The 18706-nt window shown below is 42.9% G+C and overlaps 1 protein-coding gene across 1 annotated transcript in view; it reads right to left on the bottom strand.

Moving 5' to 3' along the window:
* Nucleotides 1–416: 416 nt before the first annotated feature.
* LOC115472909 (serpin B4-like) overlaps nucleotides 417–18706 on the bottom strand; it is a 46916-nt gene continuing 28626 nt past the window's right edge. Inside the window, exons 5-8 of the mRNA XM_030207422.1 lie at nucleotides 16566–16680; nucleotides 9283–9425; nucleotides 5873–6040; nucleotides 417–1053 (exon numbers count right to left, since the gene is read on the bottom strand). Of these exons, the coding sequence (XP_030063282.1) occupies nucleotides 655–1053; nucleotides 5873–6040; nucleotides 9283–9425; nucleotides 16566–16680 (825 nt within the window). The 3' untranslated portion in view covers nucleotides 417–654. The remainder of the gene's footprint in view (nucleotides 1054–5872; nucleotides 6041–9282; nucleotides 9426–16565; nucleotides 16681–18706) is intronic.

Raw genomic sequence — 18706 nt, 5'->3', positions numbered from 1 at the left:
AAATAATATTTAATAAAATGCCAGGCTGATTCTTACAGTTTTATTGTATACCCTGAACAAGTGCTCAAATTGTTATAGTTTATAGATATTCACCTTGCTAGTTTTCTTTATATGTATTATTTTCTTCAATTCCCTATTCCTCAAGGGGTATTCTGCTTTGGTTCTTACTCCCTTCATTTTTGTTGACTATATAGAGTCGTTATTATTTTATTGGTTCCTTTTATTTATGTCTACATTTTGTTTTGATTATTTATCCTTAATTCACATTGTTGGATGTATCTCAAAAGCAAAAACAAACAAAAAACAAGTGCTCAAATTTATGTATTTACATATGATACTAAGGGGTATGTTTACTAAGGTGCGTTAGTGTTTTTCACATGTCTGTAAATTTAAGGCGTGTTAAACATTAACGCTCCTATACATTTCTATGGGCGCGTTAGCGTTTAACACTCGTAAACCATTTACGCGCATTAAAAACACTAATGTGCCTGTAGCACTGCTTAATAAACACAGACATAAATTTTTGAGGGAACCAGCTTGCGTCATGAGAGTACATAAGCCTGAGTGATCTGCATAATTCACAGGTGGACTGGATGTCGCTGCATTACATCTAAACATGACCACCCTGCTCTGTTATAGAGGTTCAGTGTATTTCTATGGGGAGCTGTATTTACCATGGAAGAGGATGGCATTAGTTTTTATCTCTTTAATGATGACAATGAAAGGATGGTCTGCCACGAATTGAATGCGCATTGGTAGACTAACTGGAACCACAGTTACACCAGTGGCAGCTGCTGCCTCTGTGCCTTCCTCATTAACTTCCACATAGGCTTTATGGACCACCTTAGAAACTTTCAAACCAACTGTGGTAGATATACCAGACAAGTCAGCAGCATTTGAAAAAACATCTTTCATTCCCATTTGTTGTAAAACCGATCCGAGATCATAAGTTTCCTCAAGCTTGAAGGCAGGTATGTACACATCAACTTCAGCTTCCCTCAGTGCTGAGGTGGTCCAGTTTGTTAATTTTTCATAAGTTAGTCCATTTTCAATCTGAAAAGACAAAGAAAACAAAACAACTTCATGTTGATAAAGTAGAGAAAGTCTGGACATGATGGTGCTGCTAAATGGGGAAAGAATGTTTTAGAGGGAGCATTTTTGGACATACTGGAAGAATTAAAAGATCATTGTTTTAAAATCTCAAATATGTTCATGCACAAATTTCTCTTTCATGTCTCTCTCTCTCTCCATGAAAACCCTGACAATGAGGCTGGCGCAGTAAGGTACAAATTGCTTTGTCAATATAGTAAAATATACCCCAGGATATTCTGCCAGCAGCAGTCAGCATTTTTTTAAATGCTTACCAACATTATAGCACAGATTACAAACTCTGAATCTGAGCAGTCTAAAAGACCAGACACATTTAACCCTACTCCTACTACTACTATTTAGCATTTCTATAGCGCTACAAGGCATACGCAGCGCTGCACAAACATAGAAGAAAGACAGTCCCTGCTCAAAGAGCTTACAATCTAATAGACAAAAATAAAGTAAGCAAATCAAATCAATTAATGTGTACTGGAAGGAGGAGAGAAGGGTAGGTGGAGGCGAGTGGTTACAAGTGGTTACGAGTCAAAAGCAATGTTAAAGAGGTGGGCTTTCAGTCTAGATTTAAAGGTGGCCAAGGATAGGGCAAGACGTAGGGGCTCAGAAAGTTTATTCCAGGCGTAGGGTGCAGCGAGACAGAAGGCGCGAAGTCTGGAGTTGGCAGTAGTGGAGAAGGCAACAGATAAGAAGGAGTTATCCATGGAGCGGAGTGCACGGGAATCTCATCATTCCTCAAAGAGTCAATTTACTACTAGACGATGGCAGATAGTGAAACAGATAGTTTTTCAGTTAAATATTTTTTTTAATATATCTTGTAGTGTTACAGTACTTAAGTGAGGAAAATTGAAGAGAAACATACCTTACAACTCCTTGAAATATTCTCCAGTGCTTCTGTTTTAGCTATTTAGTCAATTGTCACACTTACAGTAACTGTGTCTAGTTCCTTTTCCATCTTATCCACACAATCTACCACTTGATGAATATCAAACATTTTTCATATCTTTTAACTCAATCTTTTGTAGAATTTGTACCAAAACATTAACCAGGTCACTAATACTACTTTTCCCAGAACAACAATAGCATTCCAGATGGTATCTAAACTAATAGAAAGTGGATGGGTGGTAACAAACTGGGTTAAGGAAACAGGTACACCTGGAGCTCCAGTAATGTTAGGCTCCATGGAAATTACTGGGTCAGGTCACACACCTTCCTGTCTTCCATGGCAACCTCTTCTCCTTGAACTCCAGCATGAACTTCTATCACCTCATGCAAACAACCCCTCTATTTCGGCCCTGCTCCGATCATTCCTTTCCTCCTGCTTATATTCCAACATCATCAGAATGTGCCAATGCCACCAAGGCCGAAGGTGAGCAATATATTTGCGGCTGAGGTGGTCGAAATCTGAAGTCCAGGTGAAACGAGATGTCATGCCCTAGAGCTCATGTGGGTACACCTACCTCCTACAGTTTCTCAACTGGGCTGTCACCAGATGCCACAGCTTGAAACCCCTATTCGCTGTACTAAATTATCCATTGGGACTACTCAGAGGTTGGTCTGGCCTCTGACTTCAGGAAGACATGGTAATTCTCCCTCTGTTTGTCCATCTCAACGTAAGCATTTATTGAAGAATGAAAGAACAGCTGAATGTCACACCCCTGTCACCATCTTCTACTTTCTCTCATGTGAATCTCTTTTTGAAGTATGGGATTATATAGCAGAATCCCATTTGAGTTGTAAAAAGTAAGAATAGGATTTGTTAATACATGTTTTAATGACAGGAGATCATTGGATAAAGATATTTGAATAACATTGGTTTATTACTATTAATTTCTTTCCCAACACATGAAAAAGAATGTTCATTTTGGGAGGTTGAGGGTATTTGTGTAATTTAGGTAGAGATTGTGCTTTGGACAAATCATTGTTCAATAATGAGACAGCTTTAAAGACCCTTTAAAATGAGGAACCAGGTTAGCAGTAAATTGTTAAAATTAAGTTGGGTAAGGGTGGAGGGAAAGACCTAGGAGAGGAAGGAGGGGATAACTAGTGTGAATTTGGAGGGAAAGGGGATTAAGGTGCAGTTAGAAGTGTGGCATTTATGATTTAAGACAGTTGCAAACAAGTTGGCACCAGTGAGGGAAAATATATACAGTATGTTTGTATAGGGTAATGGCAGCCTGATTTCATCCAGGAATTTGTTTTTGAGATGCTAGGCCTCGGTGTAATTTCCCTGCTTAGGTTATGGCAGGGGGGGGGGGGGGTGGAATTAAAGAGGCCATATTAGTGATGGGAGTAGGGGATCCAATTCTGCACCAGCATGGGCATGAGACTGAGATGGTGTCAGACTCTCTGTTCTGCGATATCTGCATTGCACATGTCAAGGGTAAAGGTGTTCTGGATTTTTTTTTTTTGGACTTGACCTGCCGCATTTATATGGTTGCACAGTTACCATTATTGGGACTGATGGCATAGTATTTGTGTGATTTACAAGAAAGGGGTCTCCCTGGCTGTGTCACTCACATAGCCTAATATGACAGACAGCAGCTATAGCTGATTTAAAAAAAAAGCTACACACACCTTACACAGCTTGTATGCATGTATGAAAGCTGTGAAATGCTGTAGAGGTATTCTGGGCATTCGCATAGCAGCCATGCTTAGCAATTGGCTGTGCTACATATACACTGACTTGAGCTGCTTGCTGAAAGTTCGAGCAGCTCATTTGCATGCGATTCCCTTTGGGAATCGCTCAGTATTTTCAACTTTTACCAAGGATCTCAAAGCACACATTTGTTTCTGGGAACTTCTGTGCATTGTGGCCTCAGTGTTTCTCATTTCAGTCCTCGTCAGTCAGGTTTTCAGGATAACCACACTGAATATGTCTGAGATACAGGGCCGTGCCTAGGGTCTCTGGCGCCCCCCTGCAGAATATCAGTTGGCGCCCGCCCCCCCCCCCCCCCCGTGTGGCATCTCCTTTCTCTCTTCTCCCTCTTCTCCCACCCTGCCCCCTTTTTCAGCCCATTACCATAAAAGGTGAATGACAAGTGCTTTAGAATTTAGGCGCAGTTCAATACGGAATACGCTTATTGAGTTATGCGTGTAAATTCTAATTTATTGCCAATTAGTGCTTAAGTGCTGTTAACAACGCTGACAGATTTTACTATTGTCACAAAATGTAACATTAGCCTACTAAAGATACTGTGCAAGAAGACATCCAAACAGTTCCATACTAGAGAATGACATGGGGACAATGTCTATAATGTATTTTATGCTTTACATCCGCATGGTCTTTTGGTCGTATCGCACACAAATTAGTAACCATGGGCGTTGGGGTCTCCCAGTACAGGTTATTCGGTAGGTCCATTTGTGGGCGTGAGAATCAGGGGTTGTGATGACAGTAAGATATGGAGCTGCAGGAGTAGACGGGCAAACCACTCAGACATACGCACACAGTATAAGATGCTTGGCAGACTGGAGCAAGAGCTGGATCAGTCAATACTGTCAGTTTAGGCTGAGAACAGGGCATGCTGTAGAAATGTGACCAAAAGCAGAAAGCTGGAGAAAGCTCTCTGACTATTGCAGCTGCTAATTCTCTTCACCTCCTGCCTGTGAGAAGTTGTGGATGGCAGAATGAGCTAATCAGTAGCCCAGGAGGGGAATCTCTGTGTCCAGCTCCTGCACTGATGTGGGAGGGGGAACAGCACAGGGAGGAGAGTGCAAGAGAGTGTTGTGTAGAGGTAGACAGTGAAAGAAAACAACTGAGTAAGGATGCCCCCCCCCTCCCAGTTATGCAGGAGAGCCATCAGCTTTAAAACAATGCATGCTGTTCGCCACCAAAGTGCTAGCTGAATTACAGTTTAGCTGGGATGGGGGAGGAAAGACCAGAGAATGCAAGGGGCATTTGTGAGCTCTTAACCTCTACTGGTACAGCTTGGGGGAGGGAAGCTGTCTCTGCAGGTGCTGGTCTCCAGGTGAAGATGCAAAGGAGAGGGGAACTATGAAGTGTATGTGAGAGAATATGTGGGCCACCCCTCTACAATAAATCTCGGATGACCACAACTGAAAAGTTACCAAGTATTTTCCTGGGGCTTGCATGTTGTAGTTCCTGAGTTAACCAATCCACACCAAAGAGAATCAGGAAACAAAATCCTCACAAAAAGTCTAGGACACAAAACAGGCTCCCTACGGATCTTAAACTGATGCAGGCGGGGAAGCCTGGAACTAAGCAGCGATACAGTTTAATTTATAGAGCAGCTAACAACACAACATTAGAAATAAGCTAACAGCTTACAACATCAAATCATAGATTTTTATACAAACTACCCTGTACGGCATTCCTTCCGGTTCTGCTGTGCTGCCCCTGGTCCACGTGTGGAAGGATTGTGATATAACTAGAACGCCTGCTCTATATGGCTCGAATCGATGGACGGACCTTGCAGAGGGAGAGGAGGCGCGCGGGAAGGCAGCAGCAGCGCATGCGCATAGGCGCTGACGCGCCAACGCGGTAAGGTTTATTTTTATTTTTTAAATACAACTGGACGGCGTCAAGGCAGGCGCCGCCCTGCAGTGCTTACCCCGCTTACTGGGTTGGCATGGCCCTGCTGAGATAGTTTTGCATATGCTGGCTTTATTGTGTGCAAATCTGCCTTGCGCAGGAAATTTAAAAGTTGAGATTTGTTGATTACCTCCCAAATGTAATAGGAAAACTCATTTGAATATCAGCCTGTAAACTGTTAAAATTATAATAAAAAGCATGAAATTAAATTATTACCTCATCCAGGCCAGTGGAGTTATTAGCTATAACATCTGGAAGCAGTATAAGCATGCTGAATTCATGCTTACAGTACGGGAGTTCAAGGATCCTCATGTGCATCTCAGGTATTGAGGCCAGTTTAAATTTACCATTCTGATACATCATCTGCACAGGCTTACTCTCTCTCTTTAAAAGAAAAAACACATTTATAAAAATCAGGCATTCTAGGATACATTATTAAGGCTCATATACACAAGTGTTAGATATAATCTGTTATATAACAGTGAAGGTAGAAAGGAAGTTGATACCATCTGCTGGGCAGGTTCATTTATTACATCACTGCATTTTGATCCTTTGAAAGTCTGAAACAAATGGATCATAGACATGCAGTGTGCAGAAGCTCTAGGCTCAGTCCTTGGTTATGACCTTAACAGGTCCTCATGTCTTCACCAAGTAATCACCGGGGATCGTGCTAAGAACCAGAGTGCTAAAGGATTTTAATACATTGAGGCTAATCTAGTAAATGGACAACAGTTTTGACCACTATTTGATAACTAGCACATACTAGTTTTCTAATGGAACTTACATGTAAACAAGAAAAATAGCACGTATGGAAATAAAATTAAAACAATCTTCATTTTTCATTCATTTTTTGCCTGCAAATGCAGGTTTTTTAAGGATATTTTTTCTGTACTTTATTATGCGCTCAGTTTCTTTGCACAAATTTGTATCATAGTTACTCAGTAACTAGAAATTTTGATAAGATGCAAAACTATGCATAAAATTGTACTATCTGTGAAGAAGACAAAATTTCCAAAGCCTTCATTAAGAGTTTTTTCAATGTCTGCTGAGACTGTCTGTTGCAATCCTTGATCTGATCGGCAGATGGCAGCCTAACTCCTTTTATCGTAGACTAATCTGTAGATGTTTTGTCCCTTCAACCAGTGCTTTTTTTTGTAGGAAAAAAGGTATCAGTACTCATACAGGGACCAGGGCTGCCGAGAAACTGGGCCTGGCCCGGGGCGAGGCTGCCCCCGAGGCCCCCCCGCCCCCCGAGGTCCCTGCTCCCCCCTCCACCCAGGGCTGGTCCTAGGGTCTCTGGCGCCCCCCTGCAGACTGAGTTGGCGCCCGCGCGCACCCCCACCAGCATCTCCTTTCTCTCTTCTCCCACCCTGCCCCTGTCCAGCGATTCTCCGCCCCCATCCCCCGCCATACCGCACCGCCCTTGGTGCTTTAAATCTTTAATTTACCTCAGTTCCAGCAGCGGCGTCATTTGAAAGCCCTGCCCCGTCTCTAGCCTTCCCTCCCTTCGTCAGTTCGTTCCGATGTCCCGCCCTTGAGGAAATGACATCAGAAGGCGGGACTGTGGAATGAACTCACGAAGGGAGGGAAGGCTAGAGACGGGGCAGGGCTTTCAAATGACGCCGCTGCTGGAATGGAGGTAAATTAAAGATTTAAAGCACCAAGAGCGGCGCGGTATGGCGCCGCAGCGGCACCCTTGAAAGCAGGCGCCCCCCTGCGGCACTTACCCCACTTACCGGGTTTGACCGGCCCTGCCTCCACCTGCCCCCCCCTCCGTCCACCACCGGGCCGGGCCCCCTGCATTGAAATCATAGCGCCTCTCACCTCCGTGTGAAAGCGCTGCAGGCAGCAGGACCAGATCGCTTCCCTTCGGGTCTCCTTCCCTCCCTGTGTCCCGCCCTCGCGGAAGTTACACAGGGAGGGAAGAAGGCCTGAAGGGAGGCGATCTGCTGTCCTGCTGCCTGCAGCACTTTCACACGGAGGTGAGAGGCACTGTGATTTCAATGCAGGGGGCCCGGCCCGGTGGCATTCGGTCGACAACGGAGGGTGGGTGGGACTGAGGCGCTGAGCCCTCTTTGGAGGCCCGGGCCTGGGGAATTTTGTCCCCCATGCCCCCCCTCTCAGCGGCCCTGACAGGGACAACCTTAAGGTCGGGGTCACTATCTATATCTCTGCCCCTACAGTAGCCACACCCCTCAATTGTGTTCCAGTCTTTGGTTTCTACATTCCTTGTCATCTCTTAACTCTATTAAAAAAAGGTGCCAGTCTGCTGTACCAGAGTGTACCAGCACAAAAAAAAGTCCTGCTTAAAACATTCTAACATAGAGTGAGGCCTGGACGAATGCATATTACAGTATGTTTCTGGAGTTGTAAGATTGCAACATTCTGTATAATTTGGTCAGGAAGCCCATGCCCTAGGTTAGGAATGGTTTTACAATTACCTGTTCCAGAGAGACCTAGCCCAGAATTTATCAGAAATCCCAGTTTAAGAGAACAGAGACTACAAATCTGTGTCAAACCTCTCCCTGCTCTATACCTCCTAGTAAGGAAGTTGAAAATTGTCTAGATAGTGATATCTCTGTACCTCCTTGCTCACACTAATTTGCAGTTTTGAGTGCAACTGCACTAATTTGGGGTTCTACAAATGTGGGGGATCTTTTACAATGCCATGCTACCGTTTTTAGCTTGCACTAAAAATCAGCTGGTGGCAGACGCTGAAATGACATAGCCCACAAAATCCATAGCACTTAACTGCAAAGAGGTGTGGACCTGGGAGAGGGATGAATGGGTCAGGGCATGGCCAGCATTTATGCGCCAAGTTTATACAATACTGTCAGTTATGTGCATAACTTCCAGCAGTTAGGTGCGAGCATTTACAGCAGCCATTGAACTAGCAAGGCGCGTAACTGCGGATTTATGCTAGTATTGTATAAAAACAGCAATAATGCACATAATTGCCAATAGAGAATTTGCGCTTAGTATCCAGCATTTTAGCTCCTAACTTTAAACAATTGGGGAAAGATTTCTTCACTAAACCTGTAATTAAACTCTGGAATTCATTGCCAGAGAATGTGGTAAAAGCAGTTAGCTTAGCAGGGTTTTAAAAAAGGTTTGGATAACTTCCTTAAAGAAAAGTCCATAAGCCATTATTAAGATGCACTTGGGGATAATCCACTGCTTATTTCTAGGATAAGCAGTATAAAATGTGTTATACTGTTTTGGGATCTTGCAAGGTACTTGTAACCTGGATTAGCCACTGTTGGAAACAGGATGCTGGGCTTGATGGATATTCGGTCTGTCCCAGTATGGCTACGTTTATCTTATGTGATCTTTTCTTATCAACTTCCACAGAATTAACACAACATTAAGTTTTTTTCTTCATGATTTTTTTTCTTTCCTGGCACTTTTTTTTCCTGTATAATTGGATTGTTTTATTATTGTATTGTTACAATCTTCAAAATAAATAATATTAATAATACAAAAAAGATAATCATTTGTACCTATACTGTAATTACTTTTGTTATTGCCTTCTACTGCCCAGAGATCATGCTTCTCTCCCTGTGCCTCCTTAAGGTACACTTGAACTGCACAAACAGAGGTAGAACATGTGTCTTTTATGTAAATACCTTATTCAGTTTGAACTGTGCTTCTCTTGTATTTTCTTTTTTAAATTCCTTTTCCCACTTTCCTTTGAAGTAGACAGCATTTACCAGGACTAGAACAGTGTCTGGTCGAAGAGAACCTTCAGCGAACAGATCTTTAATTTTACCTTAAAAGGAATCACATAAAAATATGCTGTGAGTGGGTTTTCATTAATGCATGTATTCATGGCATGAAAAAAGACAAAAGACCATCTGGTCTATATTCAGCCTGTGGTAGGATCATTTTATTTTTCAATCACAGGTTGCCATGGGCTGATTTAGAACCAGATACTAAGCACTCGGCCATATGTAGATACTGGCACTGAATATCCAGGTTATCAGTGGCTGTCAGAAGTTATCCAGGTATCTCTCATGTTCAGCTCCCCAAACAAATTAGAACAGCCTTTTTATGTGCTCCAGACCTGATATTCAGCAGCACTTTCCAATTAAATGCTATTGATTATTAGCCCAGGACCCAGTCAGCATAGCTTAATCATGTAGGTGCTGCTCCTACCTAGATAACTCAAGTTGACTATTGACCTCCACAAATTCTGAGAAAAATCATTTCTTAAACTGTGTCCCATTTCTGTATAATTTGTAAAGTCTTTTCTGTAGGTTTCTTATTGGTACAGGAGTAACAAGGTAACTTTAGATAAAACACATGCACTTATGATAAAAACAACAATTTCTTATCAGTGATTTGTTGGTAAGTTTTGTGACACTTGTAAGGGGTTAGGTAGATCCAGGAGCCGGAACTACGGACTGGGGAGCTGGAAAGGCCAGCGTGGGTGGGATCAATGGAGGGACTACCAATCCCAGCATCCTCGGGAAGGATCACCTGAATCCTCTAGGAAGGCTAACCAGCGCTGCAATGCCCCCAACTCCCAGAGGAGGCCACTAGACTCCCCTAGAGAGGGTGAACCGGACTACAACTCCCAGGTTCCTAGGGGAGAGGAACAGGAAGCCTTTGAGCGAGCTCAAGATAAAGATTGGGAGCAGCTGGGGAGAGAGGAGAGACAGATAGAGCCTATGGAATGGATACCTGAGGAGTTGCTTACCGATGCCAAAGAGGTGGTGAAGGAATGCAGGTAAAGCCCATGGATATTTTTGCCTTAGCCCGGGTGGAAAAAGAGGCAATCTCAGGGCCTGCTAGCAACCTTGGTGAACCGGTTAATTCATAAGTACATAAGTTTTGCCATACTGGGAAAGACCAAAGGTCCATCGAGCCCAGCATCCTGTTTCCAACAGTGGCCAATCCAGGTCACAAATACCCGGCAAGATCCCAAATATGTACAAAACATTTTATACTGCTTATCCCAGAAATAGTGGATTTTCCACAAGTCCATTTAATAACGGTCTATGGACTTTTCCTTTTGGAAGCTGCCCAAACCTTTTTAAAACTCCGCTAAGCTAACCGCCTTTACCACATTCTCTGGCAACGAATTCTAGAGTCTAATTACATGCTGAGTGAAGAAACTTTTTCTCTGATTCATTTTAAATTTACTACATTGTAGCTTCATCGCATGCCCCCTAGTCCTAGTATTTTTGGAAAGCGTGAACAGACGCTTCACATCTACCCGTTCAACTCTACTCATTCTTTTATAGACCTCTATCATATCTCCCCTCAGCCACCTTTTCTCCAAGCTTTAGCCTTTCCTCACATTAAACGTCATCTGCCATTTAATGCCCAGTCTCCCAGTCTCGTAAGGTCCTCTTGTAATTTTCACAATCCTCCTGCGTTTTAACGACTTTGAATAATTTGTGTCATCAGCAAATTTAATTACCTCACTAGTTACTCCCATCTCTAGGTCATTTATAAATATGTTAAAAAGCAGCGTTCCCAGCACAGACCCCTGTGGAACCCCACTATCTACCCTTACTCATTGAGAATACTGACCATTTAACCCTACTCTCTGTTTTCTATCTTTTAACCAGTTTTTAATCCACAATAGTACACTACCTCCTATCCCATGACTCTCCAATTTCCTCTGGAGTCTTTCATGAGGTACTTTGTCAAATGCCTTCTGAAAATCCAGATACGCAATATCAACCGGCTCACCTTTATCCACATGTTTGTTCACCCCTTCAAAGAAATGTAGTAGATTGATGAGGCAAGATTTCCCTTCACTAAATCCATGTTGACTTTGTCTCATTAATCCATGCTTTTGAATATGCTCTGTAATTTTGTTCTTAACAATAGCCCAGAGAAGTATCTGAGCGGGTTCCCTGGGGAAGTAGCTTCCACCTGGCTCTGGGCTCAAGCATGACCCTTGGGGAGGATACCAGGAGTTAATGGCTGGTATGAATGGGAGGGGGTTCCCTTTCCTCAGGTTGCTCTGAGGTGAGGGTTGGCTAGGGTGAGTGTGAAGCGCGCAGCAGAACCTTTTTGGCTGAATGAACTTTGGGGAACTTTTGGGTGAAAGAACTTTGGGGCTTTTTGCTGAAGGAACTTTGGGAACCTTTTTGCTGGGGAAAATGCTGGAACTTTTGCCCAAGGATAAGTGGACTTGATGAACTCGGGGAGGAAAGGATTTGGACTGTGGGACTCAGGGCTGGGTTAATACCTGTGGGAAAAGAGCTTGTTTTTCTGTTTTCTTTTTGTTGCTGAGTTGAAGCTATAAGAGTGCTGGAGCTATGCACCAAGCCCAGGGAGGCATGTAGCCCCAGGGAAGAGACTGTTCCTAATTAAATACAGGAAATTTCTGACTGGTTTGATATTGTTTGAACTGCCAAGCATCCAGAGTTACCTAGTAAACCTGGTGTGGCATTGGGCCCAGGTCTGAGAAAGTCGAAGCACAGCCAAGTGGCGTGGGAAGTGTTAACAGTTTGTTAATTTATTTTATTTTGGTCAAAATCATCAAAGTCAACATTAACAGTTATCCCATCATTCTATAACAGATCACTTAATGTAAGTGCAGTTTGCACACTTGCATTTAGAGAATACTCTCATCCATGTATGCAGTGGTGTGCTGGAGCGGGCTCTCACGGGCTCGCGAGAGCCGTTTGTTTTTAAGAATTTTGGGAGCTGGTTGTTAAAGTAGGCCTCCCCATGGCTATTCTAACAACTGACTCCCAAAATGTAGGCTTGGGCCCCCTCCTGAATTCTCTTTTACTTTGCTGGCAGTGATGCTGGCCCCACCAGCCAAGTAAATAGACTGCTGCTGCTCCCTGCTCCTTGTTTCTGACTCTGAGCATCAGGCTGGGACTCTTCATGCAAGCGCAAGAAGGTTCCATCATGCTGCACAAAGCCAGAAACAAGCAGCAGAGAATGGTGGCAGTCCATTTATTGGCTAGTGGGGCTCGGCAAAGGTATGCCTAGCGTGCCCGCACAAGGGAGGGGAGAGAGAGGCATGTATTCTCCCCTCCCCCCAAATTTCAGGGCGGGCTATGTCCGGAGAGAGAGCCCGTTGTTAAAAATTTACCAGCACACCCCTGCATGTATGTAAGAGTACACTTACACCTGTAAATGGCAGCCAAGCTAAGCGCTGTTCTATAATTCACATATGCCTATGGCTTAGTATGTAAGTACATGGGGGGTGTTCACAAGGGAGGGAAAGGCAGACCAATATTTACACAATTAGGACTACATTGATAAATGTGCCTAAAAAAAATCAGTGCTGAAAAAGATAACTTTTAGCGCTATTCTATAAATGGCACTTAAAATTAGGCGCCATTTGTAGAATACTGCTTAGTGCCGGGAACCGTTATTATATTTAGGCGTAACCATTTACACCAGTGAAACTGTGCTGTAAATCCATGTGCCTAAATTAGGTGTGAATCCCCTTTATTCTATATCAATGTGCATAAAATAAAGGAACATCCCCGATCTAACCATGACCCTACCATGGCTACACCCCCTTTCTGGACCTGCACATAAAATTTATACATGCTTAAATTTGCGCATGCAAATTTTAATAAAATCCAATTAGCACCAGTAATTGCTTATCTCAATTATCAGTGCTAATTGACTCATTAATTAAATTCTGCATGCAAATTGGGTGTGCACCCAAACTAGCATGCAAAAGTTTAAGCGACTTTTATAGAATTCAGGGGTTAGGTGCCCTTTTACTAAGCTACATTTAGAAATGGGCTTAATGTGCCCTTGCACAGGACCTTCACGCGTGCTAAGCCTATTTTTACCACAGCCATCCAAAAAGGGCTTTTTTTCCCCCATTTGTTCAATATATGGTCATGCTCCAATGTTAGCATTAGCGCGTGACCACTGAAAAGCATTACTGAGGGAGCACTTACATCCTCTTATTTAGGAGGCGCTAAGGACACCCACATTATGGATGCGCTTAGCACGGCGGTGATGTCAACATGCTAGCTAATTAGCACATCTATGCCCATTCTCCACCTCTGATGTGGACCCTCTCCCCAAAATAAAAAAAATAGTTACCACATGCTTAGGGCCCTGTTTACTAAGCAGCGTTATAGGCATGTTAACATTTTTAATGTGCATTAACCATATACGTGCCTACAATATCCCTATAGACACCTACATGTTTATTGCGTGCACTAATTGTAGGTGTGTTAAAAATGCTAATGCACCTTAGTAAACAGGGCCCTTAGGTAATAAACTAATGTGAACACTTTAGCGCATCCTGCGTAAGACCATTTTTGATGCATTAGGTGCACATTAGCACCTAACAGCTTACTGAAAGTGCCCCTTAGTTTAGAAAATACTGTAATTTACACCTATTAATGTTATTTGAGGTTCTTGCATTTATGTCAACCATAGGCCTGGTGTTAGTGCAGACACCTAAATGTAGATGTGCATAGGAGCCAACTTTTCAAAATGATTGGGGGTGCTGAATTTTTTTTTTTTTACAGGTGGTGCATTCCCCTCCTCCTTCTCCTGCCCTCCGAGTTCCAGGCCCCCCTCCCTCTCCTCCGAGTGCCAGTCCGACCCCAGCCTGACCTCTTCTCCCACAACAGTCCTCCGCCTGCCCCTCACCTTCCTGCGTGCCGCCCAGAATTTAAAAGTCATCTTACCTCGGGGAGCAGGTTCAGCGCTTCAGCCTTCCCTTCTCTCTGCCTCTGGTCCCGCCCTCATTTCCTGTTTCTGCAAGGGCAGGACCAGAGGCAGAGCTGAGAGAGAGAAGGGAATGCTGAAGCGCCGAGTCTGCTCGCCTTTCACTGCTGCCGCCGGACCCCGAGAATTTAAGATGACTTTTAAATTCTGGGCGGCACGCAGGAAAGCGAGGGGCAGGAGGAGGACTGTTGAGAGAGAAGAGGGCAGGCAGCGCAGGTCGGGCTGGCTGGGAACTTCCATTCCGGGACTTCCGGAGGGTCAAATATTGGGGGTGCTCGAGCACCCACAGCATCCACGGAGTCGGCGCCTATGTTAGATGTGCTAATGCTGATTTACATGAGTAAATGTTATTGTAGAATCGACTAACAGACCATGGAAAGTAGATACATAACTTTTGCTCTAGAATTTCCTCCTAATTATTTTATTTATTGGGATTTATTAACCCTCTTTATGAAGGGATTTATACAAGGCAATGTAGAGCAAGTACAGTTTAACATAAACCTTAAAAGTTTGTTAACAGCATAATACAGTACTTAGGGCCCTGTTTACTAAGACATGCTAGCGTTTTTAGCACGTGCTAATTTTTAGTGCACACTAATGCTACAGACACTCATATATTCCTATGGGTGTCTCTAGTATTAGTGCACGCTAATTTTTAGCGTGCGCTAAAAACGTTAGTGACTACAACTCGACTTAGTAAACAGGGCCTTTAAAGAATAAGTTAGCTCTCTACACACTTTTGAGACCTCTAAGGTCCTCTGTTGAGCATCACTATCTGTACCTTCATCAAAAGAAATTGTATGATGTGAGACCCGCCAGTGAGCCTTCACAGGAGTAGCCCCACATTCTGGAACTTACTCCCAGAGATTTTTAGGATATTGTGGAAATTGAAGAGAATACGGCCTTTTTTTGCTACCAAGTCATTTTGACTGCTGGCTCATGTATTAGTTCTAGCACAGGTAGATTACTGTAATGCAGAATACGTGGGCTGTAAAAACACTGCTGTAAAGAAATTGCAGATGACACAGAACAGGGAGTGGAAGAGTGGCCTAGTGGTTAGAACACCAGTATTGACATCCAGAGGTGCCTGGTTCAAATTCCACCACTACTCCCCATGATCTTGGGCAAGTCAATAAACCCTCTATTGCCTTAGGTACAAGCTTAGATTGTGAGCCCTTCAGGGACACGGAAACACCCAATATAACTGAATGTAACTCATCTTGAACTACTACTGAAAAAGGTGTGAGCAAAATCCAAATAAATAAAATATAGCAGCTCATTTGATCTCTAGAGTCTCAAGTTATAAGAGTGCAACGCCATTGTTGTGCACATTACACTGGCTCCTATATTTACACTCCTAAATTATGAGCCTAATCTATTCTACAAAATAGATTACACTTGTAATTTAGGAGCATAACCATTATAGAATACGGCCCTTGCCCCCCCCACCCCCGGTTACAAAGCTGTGCTAGTGGCTGCAGCACAGCATTGTTGACACAGCCTGTTAAAAATGAATGGACTGTGTCAGCAGTACCACACAGCCAGCCGCTTTTGTGGTTTCGTAACAGGGCCCTTAGTGTATAAATGCAAATCACTTGTTATGGAATTGGCATTTTTATGTGCAAACATTCATAGCTGCTTCAGAGTAGGTGAAAATATCCGCAGCTTCATTTATCCATGACTTATACAGTTTGGGGGGCTATTTTATAAAGAAATATACCCCCAGATTCTATATATGATGCTGAGATGTTGGTGCCAAAATTTGTGACAATTAATTGGAAATAATTGAAAATTGCACACACAAATGCCTGTACCCCAATCTGTAACCCACGAGCCTAAACCCCTGGTGCGTAACTCAAACAGGGTTGTGGACAATGGCATAGCAGGGTCATTCCTAAACTTTGTGCACAGAGTTACAAAATAGCTCCATTTCTGCGACAAAATGCCAGGAATTGGGCACTAGCATTTATACCAGGTTTCAGTTGGCATAAATGCCGGTGCCCCACATTTAGCGCAGAAATGGACTCTAAGCAATTTTCTGTAAACAGTACTCAACCAAGAACGCCATTTATACAATAGTGCTCCATATTGATTTTTTTTCCATCACTGTTTATAGAATCCTCTCCATAGACTCTTAAGTATCCCTCTGAAATAAGCTACAAAAAAGCACTTTCTTGTCCTCTTTCCCTAGGTGACCTGTTATAAAATTATCTTCTAAACAGTGTGTCCTTACCTTTCGTCTCTTTTTCAACCCATGTATTAATCGCCTTACGGACTGCCTCTGAATTTTTGAAGTCAGCATTTTCTAGCATTGCCATGTATAATTTCTGAACACAGCTTAGATATTGCTGTAGGAAAGGTGCAGGAAATATTAAGGATTATTTCTTTAAGAGAAACACAACTGGAAAATTAAATCTTGCATAATTCACTTGCAATGCGATTAACAAAGAGGTCAATAATCAGTCGACTTTATGCATTTAATTTGTGTTAACCACATAAATCCTTTTAAATCAAAATGCAGGACTGACTAATTCATAACCTTGGTTGGGAATCTCCATGTTTGGCCAAACTTATCGCCTTCATGTTATAACTTGGTGCCCCCTATGACGATTCAAGTGTCAGCACTTATATGTCAGCACTTATATGTTAGATTGTCAGCACTTATATGTGTCAAAAGCAGCAATAATTAGCATTTGCACACATAAGTGATAGATACTGCTCCCTCTAAGCTGAGTGGAAGTCCTCCACCTGCAGCCCAGTCAGTGGGTGGAACTGTTTCACTATCACATGTTCAATAGCGAGGGTCAGGTAAGCTCTGTAGGACTCCAGGGAACCTGCCTGTCCTTAGCAATTGAAAACACAATATCGAAGCACCACCCCCTACTAGCAGTAATGCAGTTGAAGAACCCCTGCTCAGCTTAGAGGGAACAGTGGTGCCAGATACTATTCTATAAATTACACACCAAAGTAGGGGGCAATTCTATAAATGACACCCAAAAATCGGCACTGGAAAAAAGTGGAGCTAAGTGCTATTCTATAAAGAGTGCTCAGGGTTGAGCACCTCTTATATAAATAGCACCTAGAGCCAATTCCCACGCCCAAAGTTGGGTGCCAGCTGAAACCTCCTATAAATCATGGCATTTGTGTGTGGAAATGATGCTAGTTGTTAAAACCACGCACAGCTTTTCAGAATGCTCCTGCACCTCCCCAGGCCGCACCCCCTTTTGAGATGTACACAAGGGGATTTAGGTGCCCGGTCTTATAGAATAGCACACAGGCAGATGCACGCACAAATCCCAATTATTGCCAATTGACTGCAAAAATTGATTGTTAACATCAATTAATTGCTAGTTAATGGCTCTTTAAGCAATGTATTTATGTGTTCATCTTAGATCTGTGCTAAAATTTTGGCATGCAAATTTGGGTGCCCAGGGCCGGTCTTAGCAATTGCGGGGCCCTGTGCAGACCAGTTTTCTGGGGCCCCCCAGCCCCACCCCCACCCAGCCCCTTGTTGACAAGATATGTTTTAAACATTTTCTTTTATTTCAAATAAAGGCAAATCAAGCAAAACTTGTATACAAAAACTAATTCAAACATGAAAAAAGCTATACTAGGAAACCTTTGGGTTTAAAATGCAAAACCATGTGCATGTAAGGACTAGATAAATGAATTAAAACGAATCCCCTTAATATTGGTAGCAATAACTGTTGGAATGTAATTGTATTTTACATGCATTGCCTGTCACCTATTATTTCTCTGTGATTACTCTGTGACCTCTGATGTGAATTACTTAGAGAGGTCACACAGCTATGCAACTTCCTGTGGGGGTTAGATGCAGCAGATGCAGCACATGGAGCACATGGAGCTCATGATCTCTCCTAACCTGAGAGGATCTATGGTGGTGTGAGCATCCATTACCATCTAAGCACATGGAAGGAGCTGATAATACAAATGTATAGTATTATGTATATATAAGCCTGTCTGATTATAATCTAACTGCAAACTGTGAGTAAACAGATGTTTTGTTACTTCAACTTTAAAGTGACTCAGCAGTGAATTATTCAGGGGTGAATGAGAGAGAGATGAAGAAAGAAATTAACATTTCTAAAGCTGAAGCTGTGTGTACTAAAATCTGCTAATTATTTACTACAAATAATCCAACAAAAGGGTTATGGGCCCAGGGCCAGGAATTGAAAAAGAAGAGAAATATTACCAGGCAGAAAAAAAGGCCACATTTTTCTCTTAAGTCTTAAAGGAAAGATTCAGTCTGTCTCTCTCTCCCCCCACACAGCAGACAGAAGGCTAAGAAAATGGCTGAGGGAAGAAATTCACTATTGTTCTATTCTCTCAAGGTGCCTAAATTAACTGAGTTTA

The sequence above is a fragment of the Microcaecilia unicolor genome, chromosome 1, assembly GCF_901765095.1.
Source record: "Microcaecilia unicolor chromosome 1, aMicUni1.1, whole genome shotgun sequence".
Taxonomy (NCBI): Eukaryota; Metazoa; Chordata; class Amphibia; order Gymnophiona; family Siphonopidae; genus Microcaecilia; species Microcaecilia unicolor.
Note: the sequence above shows the minus strand (reverse complement) of the source record. Positions and strands in the feature narration are given on the sequence as shown.